The 23,920-nt window shown below is 60.8% G+C and overlaps 5 protein-coding genes across 7 annotated transcripts; 2 read left to right on the top strand and 3 right to left on the bottom strand.

The window, feature by feature from the left end:
• Positions 1-98: 98 nt before the first annotated feature.
• Cd99 (CD99 molecule (Xg blood group)) lies at positions 99-4,896 on the bottom strand. Its single transcript, XM_057761235.1, has 9 exons — positions 4,808-4,896; positions 4,133-4,159; positions 3,711-3,755; positions 3,509-3,550; positions 2,873-2,935; positions 2,107-2,151; positions 1,970-2,011; positions 1,614-1,730; positions 99-1,535 (listed from the first exon to the last, which is right to left on the bottom strand). Exons 1-9 carry the CDS (start codon positions 4,869-4,871, stop codon positions 1,519-1,521), a joined length of 462 nt encoding a protein of 153 aa, XP_057617218.1. The 5' UTR covers positions 4,872-4,896; the 3' UTR covers positions 99-1,518.
• Positions 4,897-5,304: 408 nt separating this feature from the next.
• Positions 5,305-7,672, top strand: LOC130869245 (uncharacterized). Of its 2 annotated transcripts, none has more exons than XR_009056657.1 (2): positions 5,305-5,653; positions 7,300-7,672. XR_009056657.1 is itself a non-coding variant. In XM_057761256.1 (2 exons), the coding sequence occupies exons 1-2, from the start codon at positions 5,488-5,490 to the stop codon at positions 7,463-7,465; spliced, it is 255 nt and encodes an 84-aa protein (XP_057617239.1). In that variant the 5' UTR covers positions 5,305-5,487; the 3' UTR covers positions 7,466-7,672. The 2 variants fall into 2 exon arrangements, 1 of the variants encoding a protein (XP_057617239.1); XM_057761256.1 differs by having other exon boundaries at positions 5,305-5,576.
• Positions 7,673-8,527: 855 nt separating this feature from the next.
• Asmt (acetylserotonin O-methyltransferase) lies at positions 8,528-11,748 on the bottom strand. The gene is made up of 8 exons (XM_057761228.1): positions 11,665-11,748; positions 10,775-10,943; positions 10,551-10,683; positions 10,330-10,398; positions 9,891-10,009; positions 9,512-9,655; positions 9,185-9,307; positions 8,528-8,739 (listed from the first exon to the last, which is right to left on the bottom strand). Exons 1-8 carry the CDS (start codon positions 11,746-11,748, stop codon positions 8,528-8,530), a joined length of 1,053 nt encoding a protein of 350 aa, XP_057617211.1.
• A 464-nt stretch (positions 11,749-12,212) lies between these two features.
• Akap17a (A-kinase anchoring protein 17A) lies at positions 12,213-18,027 on the bottom strand. Its single transcript, XM_057761231.1, has 5 exons — positions 17,881-18,027; positions 16,277-17,193; positions 15,958-16,106; positions 15,156-15,396; positions 12,213-13,198 (listed from the first exon to the last, which is right to left on the bottom strand). The coding sequence occupies exons 2-5, from the start codon at positions 17,189-17,191 to the stop codon at positions 12,422-12,424; spliced, it is 2,082 nt and encodes a 693-aa protein (XP_057617214.1). The 5' UTR covers positions 17,192-17,193; positions 17,881-18,027; the 3' UTR covers positions 12,213-12,421.
• Positions 18,028-18,824: 797 nt separating this feature from the next.
• LOC130869235 (probable bifunctional dTTP/UTP pyrophosphatase/methyltransferase protein) lies at positions 18,825-21,927 on the top strand. 2 transcript variants are annotated; one of them, XM_057761234.1, is made up of 8 exons: positions 18,825-18,948; positions 19,163-19,349; positions 19,435-19,566; positions 19,649-19,696; positions 19,803-19,867; positions 20,361-20,543; positions 20,796-20,984; positions 21,685-21,927. In XM_057761234.1, the coding sequence occupies exons 2-8, from the start codon at positions 19,257-19,259 to the stop codon at positions 21,728-21,730; spliced, it is 756 nt and encodes a 251-aa protein (XP_057617217.1). In that variant the 5' UTR covers positions 18,825-18,948; positions 19,163-19,256; the 3' UTR covers positions 21,731-21,927. The 2 variants fall into 2 exon arrangements, with proteins under 2 accessions (XP_057617217.1, XP_057617215.1); XM_057761232.1 differs by having other exon boundaries at positions 18,908-19,063.
• The last annotated feature ends 1,993 nt before the right edge of the window (positions 21,928-23,920 follow it).

Consider the following 23,920-nt stretch of genomic DNA (forward strand, 5'->3'; position numbering starts at 1 on the left):
CCCAGGCGGCGGCGGCGGCGGCGCGGGGACTTTCCGGGGGGGCGGGGCCTCGGGGGGCGGGGCCGGGTGCTGGGACTCGGTTCTCCCGGTCGGACCGGTCCCGCCGCGGCCACAGGGCGGAGGCTCCTCCCGGGACGCCCCGCGGCGGCCGTGACGTCAGCCAGGGTTCGAACCCGGGTCCGGAGCTGCGGCAGAGGGATGACCGTTTTGACATTTACAATTTTATTTCATTTTTCCAGCTCGGGGCTGCAGCAGGGGGATGCCAGATTTGAAAGTTAAAATTTAACTTTTTTCTCAGCTCAGAGCTGCTGCAGGGGGGTGACCGTTTTGAAATTTGAAATTTTTTTTAACCTAGGTGCTGCGACAGGGGGATGCCCGCTTTGAAATTTAAACTTGTTTCTTTTGGAGCTGCGGCACTGCGGCAGGGGGATGACTGTCTTGAAATTTATAATTTATATTTTTCCCGGTCGGAGCTGCTGCAGGAGGATGCTCGTTTTGAAATTTAAGTTTTTTTTCACCTCAAGCTGCGGCAGGGGGATGACCGTTTTGAAACTTAAATTTTATCTTTTTTCTGTGGCAGGGGGATGACCATCTTGTAATTTAAATTTTTTTTCAGCTCGGAGCTGCGGCAGGGGTATGACTGCCACTGCACCTGTGACGTCACCCGGCCCCGCCCACCCCACCCATGCCCCGTGATTGATTGACAGGCGGACACCGAGGGTTCGGGAGTCAAAGCAGCAGCGTTTATTACGGAAGTCAGCATCACTGGGGGTCACACTGGGGTCACGCAGGGGTCACACTGGGGTCAAGGCACTTGGCATGGCGCTGGTGACGTTAGAGGGGCCCGAGGTCCAACCTGGGCTAACGACGCAAAAAAAAAAAAACTTGAGAAAAAAAAATGAAAAATAGAAATTTTCAAATTAATTAAAAACTTAAAAAATTCATTTTATTTATTTTTCTTATTTTTTTGGGGGGGTGAAAGCGACTTGTAATCCACCAAAATTTTTGGATAAAAGTTTTTTTCTAAAAAAATAAAAAAATAAACAAAACCGCGAGTTTTTCCCTCCCCCAACCCCCCACCAAAATAAAAGTCAGAAATAAAAAATATATAATTTTTTTCCCTCTCAAGTTTCCCCAGGGCCGAGAGGACTCAGGGGGGCAAGGTGGTCATTTGCATATGCAAATGAGCCCTGTAAACGCCTCGGCGATTGGCCGAGGAGGCTTTGGCTGAGGGTAGCCTGGGCTACACCCTCTGTGTAAGGCAGAGGTGACGGGGAGGGGAAGGGGGAGGCAGCCTGGGCTACACAGCAGGAAGGAAGCGAGCTCGTCCCAGTCTGGGCTGGGGTTCCAGCCGGTGGCGCGGGGCTAGCCTGGTCTACGTCCTCCGTGTTTCTTTTCGCCCGGCGGCGCCGAGGTTCCGGTCCAGCCTGGGCTACGGCAGCAGCAGCGGCGAGGGCCCCGGCGGCTGTGTAGGAGTTCGGTGGGTGGAGGGCGGGGACATGATGTCATCGCGGGCCCCTAGATGGGGGCGGAGCCTGGGGCGAGAAGTGATGTCAGCAAGCCCGGGCGGGACAGAGGAGGCCCCGCGCCCACCCGAGGCCCCGCCCCCTCACCGCTCTCCCGGAAGCACAGCTTCTTCTTCTGGTAGGCGATGAAGCTGGAGACGGCGCCGGCGACGGCGGCCACCGCGGCTGCGATGAGGCCTGGGACCAGGCCCTGGGGGGCGGGGTCTGTGGGGTGGAGAGGCGGGTGCTGTGCTCGGTAATCCTGGGTGCTATGCTTGGTACTCCTGGGTGCTGTGCTGAGTCCTCCCCAGGTGCTGTGCTAAGTCTTTAACTCCCCAGGGTGCTGCCCTGAGTCCTCCTTTCCCTCTCCCCCTGGGTGCTACACGCTGAGTCCTCTTCTCTTCCCCAGGTACTGCGCTAAATCCTCCCCTCCCTCTCCCGTGGGTGCTGCGCTGAGTCCTCACCGTCCGCCTCAGGCTCCTCGGCCCGGGGTCCTTTGCCTCCACCTGGGGGAAAACAATGACGTCAGGGGGCGGGGCCAGCAAAGCGATGACGTCATGCTGTGGGCGGGGCTACGACGCCGCAGGGGGCGGGGCCTCACCTTTGCCCCCGGCCGCGTCTTCCAGGTCCTTGATGGAGAAGTCGCCTGGGAGAGGTCGTATTTGCATAAATTAGCATGGATTTGCATGAAACGGGGCTCACGGTGATCAAATCATTAGCATAAGGTAGGATTTGCATAAATCAAGAACTCATTAGCATGCATCTGCATAAACCGCCATGCCAAGCAGCATGTAATTAACATGTATTTACATAAACAAAGTGGGTCTTTGTGGCTCATTTGCATATGCCGGCAGCGCAATCCCGTGCCGCCGCCTCATTTGCATGGATTAGCATATCGGTGAACCCAGGCACACAAGGGTTGATTTGCATACGCCACGCCGAATTAGCATACACCAGCTCGGCTTCCCAAACCTCGCCCCCTCATTAGCATGAATCTACATAAACCGCCACGCCCTGTCTCATTAGCATACATTTACATACCCAGTCGTTAGCGGCGTCCCCGCTCATTAGCATACATTTGCATACGCCCTGCAAGCCCGAGTTTCAAGGTCGTTAGCATAAATTAGCATCCTAGCAATATGCAGAAAGGGAGCTCATTAGCATGCACTGAGCTTAATTAGCATACATCAGCACTTAATTAGCATGCGCCCGTCATGCCCATCACAGAATTCCCTCATTTGCATGCATTAGCATCCCGTCGAGCAATCGTGCACACGGCATTTGCATGCGCCCCGCCCAATCTGCATACATTAGCGTGCGAGTCCCCATCCCTCGTTAGCATAAATCTGCATAGCCCCGCCCCTCACCTCCGGACGGCCGGGACTCGCGATCCGGTTTGGGCTTCGGCCTCGGCGGTGGGGGGGAGGGGCCTGTGGGGGGGGGGAGAATTCCCATGATGCCCCAGGCCGCACGGGGTCTCCCCTCCCGCCCCTGCAGCCCCAGACCCAGCACCCGGATCACCCAGCACCCGGATCACCCAGCACCTGGATCACCCAGAACCCGAATGACCTAGCACCCAGGACTCAGCACCCAGCACCTGCATCACTCAACACCCAGGTCCCAGCACCCAGCACTCAGGACTCAGCACCCAGCACCTGCATCACCCAGGACTCAACACCAAGCACCCAGGACCCAGCACCCGGGACTCAGCACCCAGCACCTGGATCACCCAGCACTCAGAACCCAGATCACCCAGGACTTAGCACTCAGCACCGAGCACCCAGGACCCAGCACCTGGATCACCCAGAACCCGAATGACCTAGCACCCAGGATTTGGCACACAGCACCGGGATCACCCAGCACCCAGGACTCAGCACCCAGCACCTGCATCGCCCAGCACCCAGGACTCAGCACTCAGCACCTAGCACTCGGATCACCCAGCACCCCGATCACTCAGCACCCAGCACTTGCAGTTCCTGCGGGCAGGAGAGGGGCGGCCTCACCGTCTCCGTCGCCCAGGCCATGGCTCAGGTCCAGGTCTCCGCCTGAAGGGGAGGGGGAGGGGTGGGACTAGCCTCGGCAAACAGGAAGTGGGGACTGAGGGCTAGCCTCGGTAAACAGGAAGGGAGGGGATGGGGCTAGCCCAGGCCAACGGTGGACAGCGCCAGCTCCACCGCTGCCTCAGTTTCCCCCCCACGACCTCACCCGACTGTGGTGGCTTCTTGGGCGGGGCCGTCGGCTTCTTCGGTTCTAGAGGCGAAATCGGAGTCGGGGGTAAAAAATCGGGAAAATTTTATTAAAATTTAAGATTTATTGAAAATAAATAGATGAATAAAAAAATTTCATTTTTGCCTCCCCCCCAAAATTTCATTTCTTCATTTTTTATTCCCTAAAATTGAAGTTTCCCTATTTGTTTCATTTTTCATTATTTTCCAATTTTCTTTATTTCATTTTTTTAAGAGATAAAATTCGCGATTTTGGGGGATAAAAATTTTGCTCCCAAATATTTCATTTCTTCATGTTTTTATCTAAAATGGAAATTTTCCAATTTCTTTTTTACTTTTAATTTTTTTAATATTGAAATTTCCCAATTTTTTGAGGGAACCGTACGTCCCCCCCCCACTCACCATCGAGCGCGTCCGAGAGGTCGAAATCTGAAAAAAAAAAAAAAGGACAAAAAAATTAAATAATAATAAAAATTTACAATTTCACAATTTTTGAATAACTTTTTCCACTGACTCCCAGGGCCGCACCCGGCCTTAGTCACCGGCGCCTGCGCGCGTCACGTGACCCCGCCCCGCCCGCCGGGGGAATCCCCTGGCCCCGCGCACTCGGGAATCTCAGCCTACGCCCGGGTTTGTTGATTGACTTCACGATAACGGATCCGGTATCGGGGTCCGGAGTGGGAGAGGGGGGACGCGGCTGGGCCGGGAGCGAGTCACGTGGGTCCGGAGGTGGGCGTGGCGCACAGGATGCTGGGACCCGCACCAAGCCCGGGCAGCGCCCGAAAAGTTTTTTTTTAAAAAAAAATTCCAAAAAATTAATAAAAAAGAACAAAAACGGGAAAAAAAAAATCTCCGCGGCGGCGGCAGCGGCGGGAATAAAACTTCCCGGCGTGCCCCGCGCGCGCCGCGGTGGGAGCTGCAGCCGGGGATTGACGGCGAGTGCGGCGGAGGCGGCGCGAACTCCTCTGCGCCCGCCGCGGCCCCACGCGCGAAACCCAGACCCGCCGCGACCCCCAGACCCCGCCGCGGCCGCGACCCCCGACCCCGCCGTGACCCCCGACCCCCGACCCCGCTCACCCTGGCCCCGGGCGAGGCCTCCGAGCAGCGCGAACGCGAAGAGAAGCAGGAGCGCGGGAGCCATGACCGCAGCCGTGATTGAGGGCGGGCGGGACTACATTTCCCATGAGGCTCGGCGGCCGGGAGAGGAAGTGCTAGGATTCAGCACCGGAAGTGCCTTTTTTTAGCCTCTGAGGCTCCGGTTCGGGTCGCCGAGACTACATTTCCCATGTGGCTCTGCGGCAGCGAGAGGAAGTGCTCTTAGTCGGCACCGGAAGTGACTTTTCCCCGGGTTCCGAGGCTCCGTTTCGGGTGGCCGAGACTACATTTCCCATGAGGCTCGGCGGCCGGGAGAGGAAGTGCTCAACCCGGCACCGGAAGTGCCTTTTCCCCGTGTTCTGAGGCTCCGTTTCGGGTCACCGAGACTACATTTCCCATGAGGCTCGGCGGCCGGGAGAGGAAGTGCTCGGAGCCGGCTCCGGAAGTGCCCTTTCCGCCATCTTTGTAGTTCCCCGGGTTCCTCAGAGCACGGTTTTCCCGGTGCAGCGACCGGAAGGCGCGGGCTCCTGGCGGATGACTGACACCCGCGGCCGGAAGTCCCTCCCTCCGGCCCCGCGCCCCGTTCTCTCCCCGGGTCCCGCGCCGCTGACGTCACCGCGCGGCGGGGGTCGCGCCGGGGTCGCGCCGGGGGTGACGTCACGATGCAGTCGCTGGTGTCGCCGGTGACCAAGGCGCTGCTGGTCGCGCTCTTCATCTTCGCCATCCTCCTCATCCTCTACGTCATCCTCTGGTACATCTGCCGCGACGTCGACTGCGACCACGGCCTCTGACGTCGCCGGCCCGTGACGTCACGCCCCGCCCCCGCGGGTGAGGACGGAGAATCAAAAAAAAAAAAAAAAAAAAACCCAGAAATCCGCGTTTGTTGATTGACTTCGCGACGGTAAAAGACGTTACCGTCGGGAAACATGGCGGCCGGGGGCGTGCCCGTGACGTCAGCGCGGCCCTTGACCCTCCCCAGTGACCCCCTGACCTCCCTGTGAACCCAGTCAGCCCCGCCCCCGCCTGTCCAACATTGATTCCTATCTTGCGTTTGCTGATTGACTTTGCAATGGTAAAACGGGAAAACTGAGGAAAGATGGCGGTGAGGGGCGGCCCCTGACCCTCCCCCGTGACTCCCTCACCTCCCCGGTGACCCCCTGACCTCCCGTTGACCCCTGCCTGACCCCCTTTACCCGCCCCTGCACGTCAATCGTTGATTCCTATCTCGTGTTTGTTGATTGACTTCAAGATGGTAAAAATGTTAGAAAGCGGAAACCCGGCCTCGGGTGGCGTGCCCGTGACGTCAGCGCTGGCACTGGCCTCCCCAGTGACCCTCTGACCTCTCCGTGACCCCTCATCCCCGCAACTTCCTGTCCAAATTGATTTCTATTCTGCGTTTGTTGATTGACTTTTAGATGGTAAAACAGGAAAACTGAGGAAAGATGGCGGTGAGGGGTGGCCCCTGACCCTCCTCCGTGACTCCCTGACCTCCCCGTGACCCTTACCTGACCCCCTGTCCCTGCCCCTGCACGTCCATCATTGGTTTCTATTTCACATTTGTTGATTGACTTTGCGATGGTAAAAACGGAAAACTGAGGAAAGGCAGTGGCAAGGGGGATTCCTGTGAAGTCAGAGCAAACCTTGACCTCCCTGTGACCCCTGCCTGAACCCCTGACCTCCCCCTGACCTCCCTGTGACCTCTACCTGACTCCCTGACATCCCCCTGACCTCTGCCTGACCCACCCAACACTCACTGACCTCCCCTTGATCTCTCATGAACCATGACCTCCCCATGACCTCCTATGATCCCTGACCTCCCGGTGACCCCCCTAGGTGTTGTTGACTCAGGGGCGGGGACGGAGTCCGCGGGTGACTGAGGTGACAGGAAGTGACGTCAGCAGCGTTAGCTCTGACCTCTGACCTTGGCGGGCAGAAGGGCAAATTCCAGATTTGAGAAAAAAAATATTTCCGGAATATTTAAATTTGAAATTTAAATTTCAGTTGCTCATTTGCATGCGGATTTAAATATCTTGTTTTCCCCACCTGAGGCGCCTTTGCGGATTTGCATCTCATTTGCATGATTCCCTTTCAGTTCTGACAAAAATTTTCAAATCCCTTGGGGTTGAAATTTCAATGTTGGGAGCGGGCGGGGGCGGGATTTGAACCCGGGGCCACAGGGTTGGGATATTTAAATATTTAAATTAACTGGGAGAATTGGGACTTGGCTCAATATTTTTAAAAAAATTCTGAAATTTATTAATAAGCGGGCTGAGTTAATTTGCATGAATTGCATAAATTTGTATAAATTTGCTTAAATTTAATGAAATTAAATTCTGCATTTCTGATTCTGCCTTGAACGCCAAAAAATTTCTTAATTTGTGAATTTTTGAAAATTCTCAATTTTCCTCATTTCCCCCCGGTTCATTTGCATGTCCCCGCCCACACTGACCCAGCCCCGCCCCCTCTCACCGCAGGCCCCGCCATGGACGCCCTCGGCCCGGGGTTTCCGCCCCCTCGGCGCGGGGGCCCCGACTGATGACATCACCACCCGATGACGTCACCGCGGGGACGCCGCCGCCTCCGCCGACCTCGCCGCCTCCAGCCATTCCGCGCCACGTGCCTCCTCGTCCTCCCGCGTGATGACGTCGCCGCGGGGCGGGGCCTCTGTGCGGCCCCGCCCCCTCTGCCCGCCCTCGCCTGACGTCATCCGTCACGTGACTCCATTTTCTACCATGTAGAGAGATTCCCCCCCACCGCGGCCCCCGTCCCCCCCTTATGATGTCACAGGAAGTGACGTCGCCGCCCACGGCGGGAGGGGGCGGGGCACGGGGACATCGCCCACCAATAAAGGAAAAGGTATTTTTGAGCCCGGTGTGCGTGCCTGTCAATCACCGCCGGGGGCCCGCCTCCTGATGACGTCACTCTCGGGTCAGGCCCGCCCCCCCTTGCTGTCAATCATCTGAGCTGGAATCCGCCCAGGTCAGGTGTCATGGGATTGGCAGGTGGTAGGTGGGCGGGATCATCCTGTGCACTTCCTGTCTGCGGGGTGGGACCACAATACACACTTCCTGTCTGAGGCTGTGATCTACGACCTTGCTCCACGGGACTACATTTCCCATAGGGCAATGCGGGGGTGACAGAAACTGGGTTTCCATGTCCTGGCCCTGTGGGACTACATTTCCCAGAATCCCATGCGCCAGTGACAGGAAGTGGCTGTGTAAGAGAGGAAGTGGTTTCAGGACTGCATTTCCCCGGAAGGCCTGCGTCAGTGGCCAAAAGTGGCTCTAGCGAGACTATGTTTCCCATAGTGCTCTGCAACGGCGACAGGAAGTGGGTTTCTGGGTCCTGCCTCGGTGGGACTACATTTCCCATGATGCTCTGTGTCAGTGGCTGGATGTGGGTTCCCATGGTCCCATGCAGCAGTGGCAGGAAGTGTCTCTCGGGGGGGGGGAGGGGGAACTACATTTCCCAGAGTGCAAACCGGCAGTGGCAGGAAGTGGCTGTTTAACACAGGAAGTGGTTGTGGGTGACTACATTTCCCAGTGTCCTCTTTGTCAGCGGCAGGAAGTGGCCACCCAAGACTCCACTTCCCAGCGTTCCGTGCGTCCGTGGATGGAAGTGGGGAATGCGGCGAACAGGAAGTGGGCCTCACATCCACAGGAAGTCGCTTTATTGGCCCCGCCCGGCCCCGCCCCGGTGACGTCACTTCCTGGCCAGCATGACCTCGAGGTCGCCCCCGGTCAGGCGGCGCTGGAAGTGGGCGAAGCCGGCGGCGGCGGCCATGGCGCGGAACTCGGCCTCCGTGCGCTCGCGGCCCCGCGTCTGCAGCAGCATCGTCAGCGACAGCAGCAGCGCCCGCGCCGGCCCGCGGCCCCCGGGGGTCAGCACGGCCTCGACCAGGAGGAGGGCGGCGCCTGGAGGCGGATGGGGAGACCCCGGGGTGACCCCGGTGACCTCTGTGACCCCTGGGTGACCTCTAGGTGACGCCATGACCTCTAGGTGATCTCTGTGACCCCTGGGTGACCCCTGGGTGACCTCTTTGACCCTGTGACCTCTAGGTGACCTCTGTGATCCCTCGGTGGCTCCTGTGACACCAGTGTGACCTCTGTGACCCCCGGGTGACCACTCTGTTACCTCTCTGACCCCGTGATGCCTAGGTGACCTCTGGAATCCCTCTGTGACCCCTGTGACCTTGGGGTGACCTCTGAGACCCCTCGGTGACCCCATGAATTCCATGACGCTTGTTTGAACTCTGTTACTCCTGTGTGACCCCTGCGACCTCTGGGTGACCTTTGTGTCCCCTATGACCCCTGGGTGACCCTGTGACCTCTGAGACCATCCCGTGACCCCGCCACTGACCCCGTCCGCCCGCACGCCCGATCCTCCCCAGCAGCCGCGCGGCGTCCGCGTCCGTCCAGTCGTGCAGGACCCGGGCCAGGATGTAGAGGTCGGAGCGAGGGAGCGGGGACCGGAAGAAGTCGCCTGGGGGCGGGGTCGTCGGGGTCACGGGTGGGGTCAGCGGGGTCAGGAGGTCAGGGGGCGGGGCTTCCGGGGTCGGGGCGGGAAATCCCCTTCCCGGTTAGTGGTTGACAGGCGGGTGGAGCGGGGTCCTGCCCACCGGATACAGGAAGTGCCCAGCGTGGGACCCGGAAGTGACCCTGCCCCAGGTCCCGCCTCCTCGCCCACCTCCCAGGAAGCGGATGGGCGGGTCCCCCCGTGGGCGCCGGAAGTGGGCGCGGGCGGTGGCAACGACGTCGGGGGTGTCGAAGACGGACACGGAGCTGGCGGGGTAGAGGCGGGCGCAGGCCGCGGCCAGGGCACCGGAGCCGCCTGTGGGACAGGGGACTCAGCACAGCACCAGTGGGAGGACTCTGCACAGCACCCAGGGAAGAGGACTCAGCACAGCACCCAGGAGAGAGGGGAGGATTCAGCGCATTACCTGGGGGGAGGACTCAGAACAGCACCCGGGGGAATCAAGGACCCAGTGCAGCACCCAGGGGAGGGGAAAACTCAGTGCAGCACCCGGGGGAGAGGACTCAGCGCAGCACCCAGGGGCGGTGCTCACCGCCAATGTCACAGATGACCCTGAACTCCGAGAGGTCAAAGGCCGTGAGCACCCGGGCCCCGTAGACGCCCCACGTGTCCTGCAGGGCGCGCATGAAGAGCAGGCGCTCGGCGCGGGACCTGGGGGCGGGGCCTCGGGGTAAGGGGCGGGGCCTCGGGGTAAGGGGCGGGGCCTCGGGGTGGAGCTGAAGTGGGCTTCTGGGTCCCGGCTGTGAGGGACTACGTTTCCCAGGGTGCCATGCGGCAGTGACAGGAAGTGGCCGCCTAAGACTACATTTCCCAGCATTCCTGGCACCCGTGACAGGAAGTGGTGACAGAGAAGTTGGGGCCCTTGGGGGTGAGGGGTGGGCGGGGCCTCGTGTGAGGCGGGCGGGGACACCGAGGTGATTGACAGGAGGGAGGGCAGGACCCCAGGGGTGATTGACAGCCAATGACGTCACCTGTAAATGGCCTCGAACGGCTCTCGCGTGGCCACGCCCACTGCACGTGCGTACTGGCTCCGCCCCTCCCTGCAGGCGGGGCCGGGGTGGGTGGGGCCAAGGTGGGCGGGGCCGAGGGAGGCCAAGGGAGTGATGGGAGAATTCAGCGCTCATTACAAGGTGGACCCGGGAGCCCCGCCCCCGCCCGAGGCCCCGCCCCTGCCCGGAAGCCCCGCCCCTACCGCACGGCCCCGCCCAGCTCGCCCCAGCACCGAGCCGTCGTCCCCGCCAGGTAGCGCAGCATCGAGCGCTGAGACAGGGGGCTGCCCGCCAGCAGGAACAGGCGCGAGAGACGCGTGAGGGCGAAGGCGGGGCCTGCGGGGGCGGGGCCGGGAGGGTGATGTCACGGGGCGGGGCCTGGAAACCATGACCTCACCCCTCCCGGGCCCCGCCCCCATGACGTCACCTCCTCCCCCGCCGTCCTCCGCCCGCACGAGCCCCAGGCCGGCGCAGGCGTCCAGCAGCAGCCGCGTCCCCCGAGGACTCGAACCCAGGGCCCGGGCGACCGCGGTGGCATCCAGGGGACCCGGTGCCAGGGCCTCGAACAAGCCGAGGTCGGAGGCCGTGAAGAGGACCTGGGGGGGTGGGAGGACTGAGCACAGTACCCGGGGAACTCAACACCCAGGGGGACTCAGTGCCCAGAACCTTAGTCTCAGGGGACTCAGTGCAGCACCTGGGGTGACTTAGTACAGCACCCCGTTCCTTTATTTCCAAGGGATTCATGACAGCACCCAGGGTGACTCAGTACAGCACCCAATGGGACTGAACGCATGACCCGGGGGGAGTCAGCACCCAGCATCTTACTGTCTAAGGACTTAGAACAGCACCCAGGGGGACTGAGCACAACACCTGAGGGACTCAGTACCATACAAGGGGACTCAGCAACTAGCACCCTACCTCAGGGGATTCAGCTCAGCACCCGGAGAAACCAAACGCAGCACCAGGGTTATCAAACACCCAGCACCCAGGCAAACTCTGTACAGCACCCAGGAGGACTTAGCACCCAGCACCTTAGTTTCAAGGGACTCAGAGCAGCACCCAGGAGGACTGAGTGCAGCACCTGGGGGAACTCAGCACCCAGCACCTGACTCTTAAAGGAGTTAGAATTGCATAGGAGGGAGACTCAGTGCAGCACCCAGAGGACTAAGTATAGCACCCAGGGAGATGGAGTAGTACAGTACACAGCAGCCAGGGACTAAGCTCAGCACCCGACCCGGGGGAAAGACTCAGTGCACAGAAGCCTACTCTGGGTAAACTCAGCACAGCACCCAGGGGAGGACTGAGCTCAGCACCCACCTGCGAGACCATGAAGCCGTGCGCGTACTCCATGAGGAGGTGGAAATCCCCGTCCTCCGGGTTCCCCTCCGTAGCCTCCGCCATCTTCTCCCCAGGTGCTGGAAACTGGGTCAATCTGAGATGAGCCGGTTGGAGCCGGTTACGGCCGGGAGTGGAGGGGGCGGGGGCGAGAGCGGGAGGGACTGAGCGCAGCACCCGGGTTATCTAGCACCCAGCAGACACAGTAACTGGATGACCCAGCACCCGGCTCACCCAGTACCAAGCACCCAACACTCAACAGACCCAGCACCTGCATCACCCAGCACCCAGGCTCAGTACCCGCATAACCCAGCACACAGCACCCAGATGACCCAGCACCTGGATGACCCAGCACCCTCATCAACTGGATGACTCAGCACCCAGCACCCATGACTCAGCATCCAGCACCCAGATGACCAGTACTGGGATGACCCAGCACCCACATCACCGAGCACCCAGCACCCGGACCCCGACGGCGCACACGCATAACCACGTGAACAAACCACACACAGCAGACACCGGGTGCGGGAGAAAAAACTTTATTAAACACAGGAAGGCCACGCGGTCACGTGACGCCCGGGGTTTCCCGCCGATTCCAGAGTCTCTGTGGCGGATTCGCACCCGGGAAGAAAAAAACTAGCGGGAACCGCGAGGTGGGGGGAAGAAAACAAAACCGAATCCGATCCTCGGGCGCCAGCGGCGTCTTCCCAGCATGCACCGCGGGTGGCCGTCCACGCCCTCACCGATTCCACGTGCTGCGTCTCCGCGGCGAGCGCGACCTGGACCGCGAGTGGCGCCCGTGGCGACTGCGCTTCCGCTCCCGGCCGCGCTCCTTGTCCTTCTCGCGGTGGCGGCGCCGCGGCTCGCGCCCCGGGTCCCGCGCGTCCTCCTCCTCCTCCGTGTCCTTGCCGCCGTCCACGCGCGCGTGCTTCCGGTGCTGCCGTCGCCGCTCCCCCCCACCCTGGCTGCGCGCGCGCCCCTCCCGCTCAGGGTCGACGCCCCGCGGGGGGCCGGGCTCGCGGTTGCACTTGTCGTGGTCGTCGCGGTCGCGCGGCGGCAGCGGCGGCTGAGGCTCCCGCGCGGGAGACGCGGCGGGGCCCGGCTTACTCGGCGCGTTCTCGCGGATGCAGGCCAGCACCTGCGTGGGCGCCGCGGGCTCCGCGGGGGCCTTGGGGTCCGGGTCCGGGTCGCGCGGCGGCTGTGGCGCCCGCGCGTGGGTCACGCGGTGCAGGATGTCGAGCACGGGCCGCAGGAGGTCGTCGGTGGCGCGGCCGGCGGGGCAGCCCGGGGTCGCGGAGTCGGTGGCGTCGGGGTTCGCGGCACCGGCCGGGCGGCGGCTGAGCAGCAGGGACAGCAGGCGTTGGCGCAGCTCCCGCTCGCGCCGCTGCAGCCCCAGCGCCCGCGCCTTCTCCTCCTCCACGCGGCGCAGCTCGGCCTCCTGCAGCCGCCGCCGCTCCTCCTGCCGCTGCCGGCGCCGCCGCTCCTCGCTGCGCTCGCGCTGCTGCAGCTTCGCGGCCTGGGGGGCCGGGGACACGCGCGTGAGGACGGTCGCGAGACACGGGTGAAACCGCACACGGCACACGCACACGACACGCGCGGGGCAGGTGAGCGCGTCACAGACACGCGATGAGCGTGTACGCGACACTCGCACACGTGACACAGGCGTGAACCCACATCCGGAGGACAGACGCAAGACGACACGCGGTCACGCGTGACGAGCAACATGGAACACGCGCGCACGAGACACAGGCACACGCGATACTCGCGGGGTGAGTCACGCATGCAAACGTGACAGCCACACACACGGTGTGCGCACGGACGGGAGATGAAACACGAGACGGGGGACAGGGAATACGTACGCACACAGGCTCAGCCACGTATCGCATGCTCACACACGCGTATCATGAGTTCACACGAATTTCTCACGCGGACACACGGACGTGACACACGTGTCCCTCGGCCTGCGGTATTATTTTCACGCCTCTGGACTGAACGCCGTATACACACATCACACACATGTCACATGTCACACGCGTGTACACACACGGGTTGTGCATACAGACATAACACACGCACACCCACCTCCGACACCAGGTCGTGGATTTTACGCGCACACACACGCGTATACATAACACATGCAATGGATGTCACATGACTACACGAACACACACATCACACACGTTCAGACACACACGTTATGATTGCACACAAGTTTCACACACGCACACCCACCTCCGACAACAGATGAATTTTCCGCGCACACACACGACTACACCACGAACCCACACACGTTGCGCACGCACACACACATTTAACCCCACCTTGGCACGGCCCAGCACCCCCACCACCAGCCGGGTGGACCGCACGCTGTGCACACAATACGTGAACGCCTATCACACGCACACACACGTTACATGTTAAACATGTTAGAAACACGCATGCACCATGCGCACACGCATACATGCATCACACATGGAAATAACACACACACACACGTTACGCACGTCACTCCCACCTCAGTGCAGAGCCGCCACCAGCTGGATGGATTGCAGGCTGCACAAACGCACGCACACGCACGCGCCCTCACCTCCACGCGGCCCAGCTGTGTTACATACGTGCTGCATACACCACATCACAGTGCACACACACGACACACACACTTTGCACACGCGTCACACGCCCACCTCCACGCGGTCCAACAGCTCTGCCACTAGCGGATGGACTGCAGGTTTTGCCCGCACACGTGCAGACATCACACACGCATCCCACATACACGTCAAACACGTGCACACGCTCTTATATCACACATGTATGAAAATACATATCACACACGTGTCACATACGCACAAACGTGCACACACGGGCACATACACACATCCCCACATACGTGTGGCCCAGCAGCTCTGCCACCTGCCGGGTGGACGGCCCGCACACACGTGTCACAGACATATTGCACACATCCCCACACATACATATGCACATATTACACACGTGTCACGCACACGTTACACACACGCGGATACCACGTGCACATGTAGCTAACACACGTGTCCCTCAGCTGGGGGTACACTTTTTTCACCTCTGGACTGCACGTTGTGCACACACACACACACAGATCGCACACGTTACACACGTTACAGACATGCACACACGCACAGGGGGGGTGACACACGAGATGGTGGCTCACGTGATGCGTACGTGCACGGGGTCATGTGTGTATCAAATGCACACACACGTGTTCACGCACACGCGTCATGACTGCACACAGGTTTCACCCGTGCACACAAATACATCAGACACGTGAATAGTTCACGCGCACGTGCGCTCACAAACACGCCTCCGGCACAGCTCAGGGAACTGCTGGGCAACGGGTTGTGCACACACACGTGTATACTACATACAAGCACACGTATATTTCACGCACACCCCTCGTACACGCGCGCACACACTTTGCACACGCGCCACACGCCCACCTCCACGCGGCCCAGCAGCTCCGCCACCAGGCGGATCGACTGCAGGTTGCGCTGGGCGAGCAGCAGCTTCCGCTCCTCCGTGCGGATTTTCTCCTGCAGGCGCCGCTGCTCCTCCGCCTGCAGCTTCTCCGCCCGCCGGCGGCTGCGCCGCTGCTCCCGGTCCCGCGCCCGCTGCTCGCGCCTGCGCAGCTTCTCCTCCCGGCGGCGCTCGCGCTGCTGCTGCTCCAGCTGCTTCTGCTTCCTGCGGGGTCACCGGGGGCGGGGCTGGTGAGTGACGTCACCGGGGGCGGGGCCTCGGGGCAAATTTCAAGTGGGGACCCGGGTCCCAGCCCTGTGGACTACACTTCCCAGAATGCTCTGCGGGGGGGGGCAAGCAGGAAGCCCTGGGATCTGTAAGTGGTTTGCATATTCTTGAGTGGTCGGGGCTCATTTGCATATTCACGTGCTGTGGATGATCTGCATATTCATAAACAGCCAGGACCTCGTATGCACGTTGTGATTTGCATATTCATGTAGCTTGGGTCATTTGCATACCGTGAACTGCACACTCATGAGCACCCAAGGCCTCATCTGCATATTCATTTGGCGGTGGCAATTTGCATGCTGCTATTTGCATATTCACAAGGGGCCAGGCAACCATCTGCATGCCGTGATTTGCATATTCATAAGTGACCGGGGCTCATTTGCATGCTGTGATTTGCATACGCATGAGTCCCCCAGGATCATGAGCAGGGTCGAGGTGAAGGGTTTTCCCCACCCCGCGACCCCACTGTGACCCCTGACCCCACCGCGACCCCCTCACCGCTCCTCCGCCCGCCGCCGCTCCTCCGCCTCGCGCTCCCGCCGCTTCTGCTCCTCGCGCTGCAGCTCCAGCTCCTGCAGCTTCTGCCGCTCCAGCTGCCGCCGGCGGATCGAGGCCTCGCTCAGGTGCTTGGTGGCGTCGAAGGAGACCTGGGGGGCGGGGCCGCGGGTGACGTCATCGACATGGCCCCGCCCCCGCGACGTCACCGTGCCCACCCGCCATTACATCGGCCGCAATGACATCACCGCGAAGCCGAGCTCCACGCCCCGCCCCCATGATGACCACGCCCACCCCGGAGCCCCGCCCACCGCTACGTCACCTTGATGCCGCAGGCCACGGCCTTGCCGTCCTCGCCCTTGAACATGAGCTTCACGCCCCGCAGCGCCGCCATGGCGCGCACGAAGCCCGCGTACTCGCGGTACTGCACGTAGGCCTCGAAGTGGAGGCCGCCGCCCCAGCCGAAGGTGTGGAAGCCGCGCCCGGCCGTGTCCTCGCGGTAGGGGTCGAGCATGGGGATGTCCACCTGCCGGATGTCGCCGAAGGCGCGGAAGGCCTGGCGCAGCAGCGCCTCGCTGGGGCGCTCCGAGGCGCCGGCGGACGCGGCGTTGGCGGTCGCGGCGCCGGCGTCACCCCCTGCGCCGCCGCCGCCGCCGCCTCCCCGGGGCGCGAACCAGCGGCAGGGCAGCCCCTCGAGGTGGATGGTGTCGGGCCTCTCGCCGGGCAGCGTCTCGTTCATGTCCTCGGCGTCGCGGAAGAACGAGTCCCAGTCGTGGCGCGTGGGGAAGTCGGGGCGGAACTCGGCGGCGCGCACGCGCAGCGCGTCCGCGAAGCCGCTGAGCTTGATGGTCTGCCCGTCCAGCCGCGCCAGGAACGGCCGCACCAGCGCGCGCTGCTCCACCTCGCCCTCGAACCGGATGAAGTCCAGCGTGCTCTTGGCGATGCGCAGCGCCGAGAACTGCGCGTGCGCCCGCGGCGGGGGCGGGGCCGGTGGCGCCGCGGCCCCGCCCCCCGCGGCCCCGGCCCCGCCCCCCGCGCCCTCGGGCCCCGCCCCGGCCACCATGGCCTTGAGCCGCTCCATCACCTCCCAGTTGGAGATCGACTTCCCCGGCGGCCGCAGCGGGGGCAGCGCCACGCTGATCGTCAGCTTCGTGATCGGCTTCAGGTAGAGGCCGAGCGCCGGGCACAGCGGCACCGCCTCCGAGGGGTCGTGCACGATGGTGGCCGCGGCGGCCATGGCTGCGGGGGCGGGGCCGCGGTGAGGGACACGCGCCTTCCGGTGCGGGACGCGCCCTCCCCGCCATCCTGCCCAATCCCTGCCTCGGTCCTGCACTCTAGCCCCGCCCTTCCCGCTATCCTGGCGGATCCCCGTCTCTAGCCCCGCCCCTACCCACTCTGGCCCCGCCCTCCACGCAACGCCGGCCAATCCCCATCCCCACCCGGCCCTATAGCTCCGCCCCCGGACATTGTGAGAGCCACGCCCCCTGCCACCCTGCCAGGTCCTGTCCTGCCCTCTAGCTCCGCCCCCCGGGTTTGAGCCACGCCCTCGGAATGCCTGTCCTGCGCTCGCCCCGCCCCTCAAAAGACCCCGCCCCCTGACAAATCCCCGCCCCTCCTGCCGTCTAGCTCCGCCCCCACGCCTTACGTTGTGAGCCACGCCCTCCCTGCCATCCTGGCCAATCCCTGTCTCAGTCCTGCACGCTAGCTCCGCCCCAACACAGGCCCCGCCCTCCCAGCCGTCCTGGCCAATCCTCATCCCTGTCCTGCTCTCAAGCCCCGCCCCCGCCATCCCGCTTCGCCTCGGTCCCCGCGGTCCCGGCCCCGCTCCCTCCCGTCCCGCCGGTTTAATCCCTCACACCCGTCAGCCCTGAACCGGTTTAATCCGGACCCCGTGGCGGGCGGGCGACTTCCGGGTCCGCCACTCACCGGCGCGGGCTCCGCTTCCGTCTCCGTCCGCCGCGGCCTCCGCTGTGGCCGCCGCTCCGTCCGCCCGCGACGCTGCCCGGCGGGTGCCCGGATTACGCTGACGCGCTTCCGCCTCCGGGCGCACGAGAAAAGTTCCGCCTGGTCACCGCCGCTGTTCAAGACGCGCGAGAAAAGTACCGCCTGCCGATGGACGAGCTTCCGCCTCCGGGCGCGCGAGAAAAGTTCCGCGGGGTGAGCGCGGCTATTCCGGACGCGCGAGAAAGGTACCGCCGGTCAAGGGACGCGCTTCCGCCTCCGGGCGCGCGAGAAAAGTTCCGCCGGGTGAGCGCGGCTCTTCCGGACGCGCGAGAAAGGTACCGCCGGTCAAGGGACGCGCTTCCGCCTCCGGGCTCGCGAGAAAAGTTCCGCCCGGTCACCGCCGCTGTTCCGGATGCGCGAAAAAACTTCCGCCAGCCACGGGACGCGAGAAAAACGTTCCGCGGGCCGACGGACGCGCTTCTGCCCTCGCGAAAAAATTTCTTCCGGGCGAGCGGCGCGCTTCCGCTTCGGCACGCACGAAAAAAAGGACCGCGGGACGAAGGACGTGCGAAAAAAGTTCCCCCGGCCGGGGAACTCGGTTCCGCTTCCGGTCGCGCGAAAAAAGGACCGCGAGACGAAGGGGGACGCTTCGGGACGCACGAAAAAAGGACCTCCGGCCGGACGTCCGCTTCTGGCCACGCCTGCGGGAAAAATCGTCCGCCTCGGGGGCCTCAGCCGCCGCCCGCGATCCCAACGGAGCCGCGCCGGCGCCCGTGCCGCTCGAGTCCGCTTCCGCCGGATGTTCCGCGTCCGCTGGGGACCTTGCGCTTTGGTTCCGCGGCGCGGCGCGGTGAATCGGTCGCCGCGAACGGCGCCGCCGTTGTTCAGTGAAGACCGCGGGACCCGTGCCCTCTTACCCGGAAGCGCTCTTCCTACGGCGGCTGCTTGGCCCTCACAGGGGTCCCCGCCGTGAGGGCAACGGCCGGGGAACGGATCGCGCGGTAGCTGCGCCCCCTGACCCGGAAGCGCTCGTGCGGGTGGGAATTTCAGGTGCAGGCGGCTGCCGGGTTTTTACCGGAATCCCGCGTGTACGGAGACCGCGCGCTCTCGTCCGTACGGAAGCTCCCTGATGGGGGCCGCCATGTTTTAACCGTATTCCTCGCCTGTACGGCAGCACCCGAGAAAGGGATGGGAACCGCGCGCTCTCGTCCGTACGGAAGCTCCCCGATGAGCGCCGCCATGTTTTTTTTTTTTTTTTTTTTAGCCGCGTTCTCGCGTACGCCCGTACGGCAGCGGCCGGGGAAAGGGCCCGGAAGCTCGCCCGCCCCGCGCACCGGAAGTGCCGTACGGGCGCGGCCATGGCGCTGACCCCGGTGCTGCGGCGGCTCCGCGGACGGCGGGTGGTTCTGGCGAGCGCGTCCCCGCGGAGGCGGGAAATCCTGGGCTACACGGTGACGACTTCCGGGCCGCGGCCGGGGCGGGCGAGGGCGGGGCGGAGCCGGGCCGAGCCTGACGTCCTGACCCCTGACCCCGCAGGGCCTCCGGTTCGAGGTCGTGCCCTCCCGGTTCCCCGAGACCCTTGACCCCGCCGCCTTCGCGACCCCGCACGGCTACGCCGCGGAGAACGCGCGGCGTAAGGCGCTGGAGGTGGCGCTGCGGCTGCGCGAGGTGAGGGGCGGCCAATGGCCGGCGCGGCTGTCAGTCATCCCTGGGCCCCGCCCCTCACTGACGTCACCTTTCCCCCCCACAGAAAGACCAGCGGACCCCGGATGTCGTCATCGGGGCGGACACCGTGGTGGTGAGGACGCAGCCCCGCCCCCATTGGCGACCACGCCCCCGTCAGTGACCACGCCCATCGCCCGCGTTAGCCACGCCCCTCACGTCGGCTCCGCCCCCTCCCCCAGGTCGTGGCCGGGCAGATCCTGGAGAAGCCGCGGGACAAGGAGGACGCCTTCCGGATGCTGCGCCGGTGGGCGGGGCCTGCGGGGCGTAGGGGGCGGGGCCTGGGGACGGAGGGGGCGGGGCGTAGAGGGACGGGGCCTGGGGTTCCTAGGTGGCTGTTAGGGATTTGTTGGGGGGGTTGTTAGGGCGTTGCTAGAGGGGTTGTTAGGGCGTTGCTGGGGGGTTGCTAGGGGTTGCTAGCTCGTTGCTGGGGGGGTTGTTAGGACGTTGCTAGGGGGGTTGCTAGCTCGTTGCTAGGGGGGTTAGTGTGTTGCTGGGGGGGTTAAGGCGTTACTAGGGGTGTTGTTAGGGCGTTGCTACTGGGGTTGTTAGGGCGTTGCTAGGGGGGTTGCTAGGGCGTTGCTAGGGGGGTTGTTAAGGCGTTGCTGGGGGTTGTTAGTGCGTTGCTAGGGGGGTTGCTAGTGGTTGCTAGCTCGTTGCTAGGGGGGATTGTTAGGGCGTTGCCAGGGGGGTCCTTAGGGGTTGCTATGGGCGGGTCTGACCCCCATGTGACCCCGCAGGCTGAGCGGGCGCGAGCACAGCGTCATCACGGCCGTGGCCATCGTCCTCTTCTCGCCGCCCGGTGACCCCGGGGCCCCGCCCCCCGACCCGGAAGTGACCTCGTTCCACGAGGAGACGCGGGTGACGTTCTCGGCGCTGACGGACGAGCTGCTGCGCGACTACGTGGACAGCGGGGAGCCCATGTGAGGAGCGGCGGGCGGGGACCCGGGTGACGTCACCGCGGTGGGGGCGGGGCGTGTGACGTCACCGCGGTGGGGGCGGGTCCCGGAGACGTCACCAATCCCGAAAAACAGGAGGACTAACCACGAACTCCTATACGACCCACGAAGCCCCACGCCCCCCGACCGTTTCCACCCCCCACAAACAGACGGGGGAGTGGGCGTGTCCGGGGTAGTGGGCGTGTCCCCGACGCGGCCCCGCCCCGCCCCCCGCAGGGACAAGGCCGGCGGGTACGCGCTGCAGGCGCTGGGCGCGATGCTGGTGGAGCGCGCGGAGGGCGACTTCCTGGGCGCCGTGGGCTTCCCGCTCAACCGCTTCTGCCGCGAGCTGCAGGCCGCGCTGGGGCCGGGGGTGACGTCAGCACCCGCCGCCGCGGAGGAGGGCGGGGCCGGCGGCGCGGACGGGTGCGTGTCAGTCATCCCCAGCCCCGCCCCTTCCCCTCCTCCCGGCCGTCAGTCTTCCCAAGCCCCGCCCCTTCCCCTCCTCCCGGCCGTCAGTCATCCCCAGCCGCGCCCCTTCCCCTCCTCCCGGCCGTCAGTCATCCCCATGCCCCGCCCCCTTCCCGTTCTCCCAGCTGTCAGTCATCCCCAGCCCTGCCCCTTCCCCTCCTCCCGGCCGTCAGTCATCCCCAGCCCCGCCCCTTCCCCTCCTCCCGGCCGTCAGTCATCCCCAGCCCCGCCCCTTCCCCTCCTCCCGACCGTCAGTCATCCCCAGCCCCGCCCCTTCCCCTCCTCCCGACCGTCAGTCATCCCCAGCCCCGCCCCTTCCCCTCCTCCCAGCCGTCAGTCATCCCCAGCCCCGCCCCTTCCCCTCCTCCCGACCGTCAGTCATCCCCAGCCCCGCCCCTTCCCCTCCTCCCAACCGTCAGTCATCCCCATGTCCCGCCCCTTCCCCTCCTCCCGGCTGTCAGTCATCCCCATGTCCCGCCCCTTCCCCTTCTCCCGGCCATCAGTCATCCCCAGCCCCGCCCCTTCCCCTCCTCCCGGCCGTCAGTCATCCCAAGCCCCACCCCTTCCCTCCCTCCCGGCCGTCAGTCATCCCCATGCCCCGCCCCTTCCCCTCCTCCCTGCCGTCAGTCACCTCCCTGTCCCTCCCACCCTCCAGGCCCCGCCCACCTCCGGCCACAGAGAATCCTGGGATCGACCTCTGACCTCCGGCCCCCTGACCCCGGGGTTCGCGCCTGTGACGTCATGGACTCCGTGACCCCGGGACCTGTGACCCCGCGGTCGCCATCATTAAAGACTGGATCGGTGTCCCGTGACCCCGACCCCCCGTGACCCCGCGACCTGAGCTCGTGTTTTTTGATTTATCAGAAGTTTGGGGAAAATAAATCCTCGCGTCCCGGTTTTTCTTGGAGTTGTTTATTACGAATTCATTCGTTCATTTATTTATTACGAGTTTGTCATTCATTCATTTATTATTAATTTAGTATGAATTTATTTTTCATATATTTATTGTTTATTTATTATTTACTATGTGTTTACCTATTATAAACTTATTTATTATAAATTTACTTCTTTGTCATGCATTTGTTTATCGTTAATTTACTTATTTATCGTGGGTTTACCTTTCAGGATGAATCTTATTTATTTATTGTGAATTTGTATATCCATTCATTTAATCATTACGAGTTTATCTGTTTATTGTGAATTTATTCATTCGCTCATTTAATTTTCATTTTCTTATTATTTTCTATTTTATTTATTTCTTCGCGATGACAGGAAACAGCCGCGCCCCTCCCTCCTCGATCGACACCCACGATTCCAACGTCGGGTTTTGTTTTTTCTTTTAATTTATTTTTTTATTGAAAATTTCCACCTCCTCCCCCTCCACCCCCAGCGTCTGCGTCCCCCACAGGGGACTGAGCGCTCAGCACCCTCACCCTCCCGGGGCCCCGACGGCCTCACCCGTCCCCGCTGGGCTTCGAGGTCGGATCTGGAGGAAAAGAGGACTTAGCATCGAGCACCCCGGGCACTGAGCACCGAGCACTGAGCGGTGAGCACTGAGTACTAAGCACTGGGTACCAGGGGTACTGAGCACCGAGCATCCTGGACTGAGCTCCGGATGGGGGCAGGGGAAGAGGTGGAAAGCTGTAATAATAAGAAGAAAAAATTATTAATGTGAAAATTATATTTTTAATAAAATGATGATAATAGAAAAGAAATAATTGTAACATAAAAATTAAATTTGTAATAATGACAAAAAATATCTGTTACGTAAAAATTAAATTAAGTTAAATTTATGATAATAAAAAGGAAATAATTACGTAAAAATTAAATTTGTAATAAAAAAGAAATTTAATGTAAAAGTCAAATTTATAATAATAGTACAAGAAATAATTATATAAAAATTAAATTTTTAACAATGATAATAAGTAAGTTAAAAGTAATTAAAATTATAAATGAACTATTAATTAAAGTTAAAATTAAGGCCCTGAGACTCGGTGTTGATGGCATCTCAGATCCCCTCCTCCGCCGTGGTGGGAAGTTTAATTATTATTTGATTATTGTCTCCCCGGCTTCTGGGTTTGGTGTCATTCTGTTGACGGCTGAGGTCAGTTCTTTGAAAAAAAATTTATTTCTTAATGAAATCAAGTGTTTAAAATTATTTATATTTATATTATACTTATGAATTTATTTACTCATCTTGAATTTATTTGCTTACTATGAATTTATTTATTATGAATTTATTGCGAATTTACTTTATTTTATATTTGTTTTATTTTTTCTTTTTTTATTTCTTTATTTTATTTTATTATATTTTGTCTTATTTTGTATTTATTTTGTTTAGTTTTTATTTTATTTATTATGAATTATTCATTTATTATGAATTGTTTGTGTCCTGTCTGTCTCCCCCGCGGGCCAGCAGAGGGCGCCAGACCCCACCGTGTGGTTGCCGGAACTCGAACCCGGGACCCCAGGAGGAGCAGAGAGGGGCAGACGGGGATCCAGGCTCAGCCAACCACAGCCGCGGCCGCGATTTACACCCGGGGTCGGTGAATTCCAGTCCTGCGCTTCTCCGGGAAAGTTCTAGAATTCACATTTAATTTTGATTTACTGTAATTAGAATTTCAATTTAATGTAATTAGAATTTTAGTTTTAATTTAGTGTAACTAAAATTTTAATCTTAACTTAATTTTAATTTAATGTAATTAAAACTTTAGTTTTTATTTAATGTAATTTGGACTTTAATTTTTATTTGATGTAATTAGAACTTTAATTTTTATTTAATATAATTAGAACTTTAATTTAATTTTAATTTAACGTAATTAGAATTTTATTTTCATTTAATGTAATTAGAACTTTAATTTTTATTTGATGTAGTTAGAATTTTAATTTTT

Source organism: Chionomys nivalis, unplaced genomic scaffold (genome assembly GCF_950005125.1).
Source record: "Chionomys nivalis unplaced genomic scaffold, mChiNiv1.1 scaffold_109, whole genome shotgun sequence".
Classification (NCBI taxonomy): domain Eukaryota; kingdom Metazoa; phylum Chordata; class Mammalia; order Rodentia; family Cricetidae; genus Chionomys; species Chionomys nivalis.